We start from the raw sequence: 5,449 nt of genomic DNA on the forward strand, positions 1-5,449 counted from the left end.
ATATAATTTCTAATATAATATAGATTGGTTTGAAAATGACGCTTGTGCTAAAGTATTTTTTTGTAAATTAGTTTTCTGTAATTTTATTGAATATTTTGGTGACCGCGAAGGGGATGTCTTCGGTTCAATTAGCTTTGTCGTGGCCACAACATATTAACTCGTGGGAACATGATATTATGTTGTGGTCTCAAGATGCTATATTGAGGGAACAACATCCATTTCTCGTCCATTCTCTCGACTTCTTATGTTGAGAGAATGACATATTTTTCTCGTGGCCACGAGTTTAATGTGTAAACAAACCTGCGTGACCATAGCAACCCGAGATTATCATCATTCATATTTTATTTTGAATTAGGAAATTATTATATGAATTATTATTATTAGCCTATTATTATATTTTTATATTAGTTTTTTCCCTTAATTTCGATCTCTTTACATAACGTTCTGACTAGTTTTGTAATAAGCCTACTGTAAATGCTCGACATGCCAATAAAGCTTTGATTATGCTTACTAGAATTTATAGCCTACTGGAAATGCAGTTTAAAGGTTGAATTTAACATATTTTTTATTTTATTTCTGCAAATTAATAATTATAAATATTATAGCCTAGTGTTTCGTTGAGGAATGAATCATTCACGTAGTTTCATTTGTAAATGAAAACACAACACGCTCATTTATCATCACAAATAGCCTACAATCATAAAGTATTGGCATAATTGTCAGGCATTTACAGTATTTGCAAAATAAATGGTAGCAAATACTAGCATAATTATACAGAACATTAATTAGGTAAAGTGATACACGAATTGAAAGGGGAAATAATAAAATATTATACATAGCAACTCAACATAGCATCTCGAGGCCACGACATAAGGATGTCGTTACCACGACAAAATGACATATCATCACGTTCCCACGAGTTAATATGACGTTCCCATGAATTAATATCTTGTGGCCATGACATATTATCACGTTCCCACAAGTTAATATGTCGTGGCCGCGACAAAACTAAGTGAATGGAAGACGTCCCCTCCCGGTCACCATCGAATATTATGTTATTCACCTCTCCTTTCTTTTAACAATAGTGCTTTGTAGAATAGTCTGAACTTGTGTTGCATCTTGAGTTGAGTTTTTCCTCGCCATTTTCGTAGTGTGGATTGTAAAACAAATTTTGCTCCAACATTACTTTTGCAACAACAACAAAAAAACGATATAAATTAATTTAAACTGTTCTCTGATATAACAGTTCTCTAACAGTAAAAAGAAAAAATGCTGAATTATCTTAATATAAAGTAAAAATGTGTGTGATATTATAAACTCCTATTTTGGCTTATAAAATAAATCCGAATTAATACAATGACAATATGAAAGCCAGTTATTTAATTTCCATTTTACTTTTTAAATTCATTTCACAGCATATTGTCCTTATCACACTTATTAATTTTCTTACTGGTATAAAAGTTATAATTGAAATATAATTGCCTTTATAGTTTAGAAAGGGGTTTTCTCTCAAAGGGATTCTCATTTTTGTGGGTTCCTGGCAACAAAAAGTTTGAAAACCTCTCATCTAATGCAATGATATTTCAACATTTTTAAGTGTCTGAATAATTTCTGGTCCTCTCAAAGACAGTATGAAGCAACATCCATATGTACTGTATGCATCTTACCTCCTCTAAGTAGTCATCTCTCTGAATGTGCCATGTGACAGTGGCCTGTGGCGATCGAGGGATGCACTCCAGGAAGGTGCTGTTGTTCTCAGTGCCATAAACGACCCGTTCTTCAGTCAGATCTTGATCCTCCACTACAGACAGGAATGCATGACTGTTAATACAGACACTTTACACACAACATGGTTCAGTGTAAGGTCAGTCCGGGATTTTCCACTGCATGTGTGTTTGTATAAGTGTGCACATACATATATAATCCCTTTTCATCACCAACATCCTCACCTTTGGCATGCAAACACTCAAGTGCTCTTCACTCACACCTCTTTTGTTCTTTCCTCTCATTCTCTCTCTCCTCTGTGATGAGAGATAGAGAGTGATCTGTCTGTTCACCTCTCACTCTATCAGTTCCTGTCTTTAACACCGAACAGAGAGTTTGTCCCAGTGGAGTGAGATTGCCCTTCAAACCCTATTAATCTTCCTGTTAGACAAGCTCAAAGGTGTTCTGAAGTTTCTAACACAAATGATTAAACAATTTAACTTCAAATCTCTGAAGGAATTGCTTTTCTCCTGCACTTTCACATCAGTGAGCTCTTTGACATGTAAATGCAATTGAAGTTCTCGGAGAAGGCCACTGGTGTATTGACATTCATGCTACATAGCTGTACTCAGTTAAGGAGGCTGTCATTTCTTTTCTTCTTTCTTACCGCTGACGTTTTGGTCCATGCACTGCAGTGCTGGGTTTGCATGTTTGATGTCCTGTCTTCGGTAACGCCGTTTTGTGTTTGGTAGGTAGCGTGTGCAGGTGTGTCCATCCCAGGCACAGTACGGATCTCGAGCCAGGCAGCACTCGGCACAAGCTTTACCGTACATACTGCAGCGGTGCAGAGGCACCTGGACAATACCTGTCTGTGAACCCACGAACAGAGTTTGCTGGAACAGAGAGAAAAAAACAGTTTTGATTGCATTTTTCCGATGTTCATGTGAGCAAAACAGGGATAGTTCACCTAAAAAACTTAACTCAAACATATTATTCCAAACACATATAACACAATAGGAGAATGTCCTGGCCGCTCTTTTCCATATAATGAGGACTGGTGTTGTCAAGTTCCAAAAAATAGCTTAAAAAGCACTATAAAAGTGGTCCATGTGACCAAAATTTGTCGTCATTTAAGAATAATTTAAGAAGAGAAAAAACAACCAACACTGGTTGACCTCAAATCTGGTGCAATGAGTATTGAGACACTATGTTTGAATATGTCTAAGCACAAATCCCCTTTTTAAATTCCAATCAAAAGCATGAGTTTGGAATGATTTGATGGTAAGTAAATTATGACATTTTTTTTTTTTGGGTGAACTGACGCTTTAACTCCTGTGGCTCCAGGGCTGTCTATGAAGTAAGTGAACTGTCAGTTGGTTTGGCTATAAAGCACCTGCTTCATGATGAATAACAAAGCAACTGGTTGTTTTGCATGAATGTTTTATTGCTTTGGGGCCAAAAAGCACATACAAACAAAGTGGAGTCCCATTTCTCTACTCACAGTAAAAGTCTCTTTGAGAATGTTGTGGAAAATGAATTTACGGTGCTGCTTATGTTACTATGCTTACGTTCATTTGCTGGAACAATATAGCGAGAGTGCATGATACATGAACTTACCCTTTTCACAGATATGTCCATGAAGGTTATGGGAGTGGGTACCTGCAGAGATAAATATCATGAGAAACAGAACTAAAGGTACCGTTCAAAGTTTGGGGTCAGTATGATTTTTTTAAGAAGGAAATTAATACTTTTATTCAGCAAGGTTGCATTAAATTGTGACAGGCTTTTGTAATGTTGCAAACAAATGCTATTGCAAATAAATGTTGTTCATTTTAAATTTTAATTTATCAAACAATCCAGAAAAAATTAATTATGATTTTCATAAAAATATTAAGCAGCACAACCATTGTCAACATTTATAATAATAGGACATGTTTCTTGAGCATCAAATTAGCATTTTGGAATAATTTCTGAAGGAATCAAATGACAATGAAGGCTGCTGAAAATTCAGCTTTGCCAAATGAGATATTCTCACAAACAGACTTGAATAGTGAATATAAATTCACACCACATAACACCTATACACATTTTTAGGCTCACAGACCTTGAACACCTGCATTTCCTCCAGTGTGATCTCCTCATTGGCAAGAGTGTTACCATTTCCAAGTACGATAACCTTTAGCACAGTCCCAATATCTGAAGAGGTCAAAGGCCACAGTTATTCATTCAGGGCTATAAACACACTTGAGCGTTAACTAAAGTGATGACACTCTGTCTTACCAGTGCCGATGAACATGACATCATAGTATCCGTCCTCGGCCTGTGTGCGGTCTACAGTGATATGTGTGAGCCTGTATGGGGCGCCGGTGCGGAGCAGCAGTGGTTTCCGCTGTGATGGGTAAATCGGGCGCCACATTAGTGGGTGTGTTCGTGCAAATTGCAGAACAGCATCTGGAAACTCCAGTGTGCTACGGAAGGCACGACCAGGCTGGGCTGTGATCTTACTGGGGCACACTCCTGGTCGCGGGTAAGGGACACGTCCTTCATAAGGTCCCCACTGATAGTCTGGTCCTTCTTTATGAGCAAATGGACCATTAAATGCCTCCCGGATATCAGCCATACTATAGACACACACTGCATAGCCCTGAAACACATTACTAGAGAGACAAAATGTTCTGTTAAACTCATATACCCCTGATTTATGCCCTTAAAGAAACAGTTCATCCAAAAATGAAAATTTGTTGAAAATTTACTCATCTAACTAAGCCATTCAAGATGTAGAAGAGTTTGTTGTTTATCGGAACAGATTTGGAGAAATTTAGCATTACATCAGTTGCCTACCAATGGATCTTCTGCAGTGAATGGGTGCTGTCAGAATGAGAGTTGTTTTTAAGTGAGACATATAACATTAGCCACAGTCTACTGTGAGGTGATGAGGGCCGGCTGCCATGGTCACAGGAACTTTTGGAGAGGATGCTCAAGAATGTCCTAATTAACACAGAGAGAACTTGGACTGTTAGACACAAAACCTACAATATTTTACAGCACCACAAACAAAAACAAGTATGTTTATGTGTGTGTGAGAGAGCATCTAAAAATTACGCCCACTTTCCATTGGAAGTCCATTTTGCTTCATGTGGGTCTGTTTTACTCTTGTGTGTGGAGGTCCCGTGGAGAGCGGATTCGGGACTCTCCCGTGCTCTTCTGGACTCGTGCTCTCCGCGCAGAGTCCTGCGCTTGCCGATATTTGTCCATCATGCTTTTGTGCTTGCGTCTCAGCTTCTCATTACACCAAACGCGTTCGCAGTACTGCTCCACCTGCGGCAGGTTTGAAGGACCAATCAGCTGCAAGACGTCCTTGAACCACGCCCTGGCCGGGCCACGATTGACAGAGGCTGTGTTGGCGGCGCACGGTGACCATACTTTATACTTGCTGTCACGTGACAGGAGGTCTGAAAGGGTGTCGGCGTGTAAGACGTCCAACCAGAAGCGTGAGAGGGTTTGTGTGAATCCGTGTTCTCGAGATCGACACACGTAGATGCCTTCATCCTGACGGAGCACACGGCGGAACAACAAACCGTCATCTGTCTTAATGACACGTTCATCTAGTAACACCTAAACAAAGAGGAAATTGGAAAAAAAATTATCTGAAATATGATGACCCCTAAACGAGCACACTTAAAATTAATACATGCGCATATATATATATATATATATATATATATATATATATATATATATTTTC

General features: G+C 38.6%; 1 protein-coding gene across 1 annotated transcript in view; it reads right to left on the reverse strand.

Moving 5' to 3' along the window:
• Window positions 1–5,449, reverse strand: part of sema3bl (sema domain, immunoglobulin domain (Ig), short basic domain, secreted, (semaphorin) 3bl) — a 37,673-nt gene that overhangs the window by 4,132 nt on the left and 28,092 nt on the right. Inside the window, exons 13-14 of the mRNA XM_016462001.1 lie at window positions 2,372–2,597; window positions 1,668–1,801 (exon numbers count right to left, since the gene is read on the reverse strand). Coding sequence (XP_016317487.1) covers window positions 1,668–1,801; window positions 2,372–2,597 — 360 coding nt within the window. The remainder of the gene's footprint in view (window positions 1–1,667; window positions 1,802–2,371; window positions 2,598–5,449) is intronic.

The sequence above is a fragment of the Sinocyclocheilus anshuiensis genome, unplaced genomic scaffold (assembly GCF_001515605.1).
Source record: "Sinocyclocheilus anshuiensis isolate Anshui unplaced genomic scaffold, SAMN03320099.WGS_v1.1 scaffold80, whole genome shotgun sequence".
Taxonomy (NCBI): Eukaryota; Metazoa; Chordata; class Actinopteri; order Cypriniformes; family Cyprinidae; genus Sinocyclocheilus; species Sinocyclocheilus anshuiensis.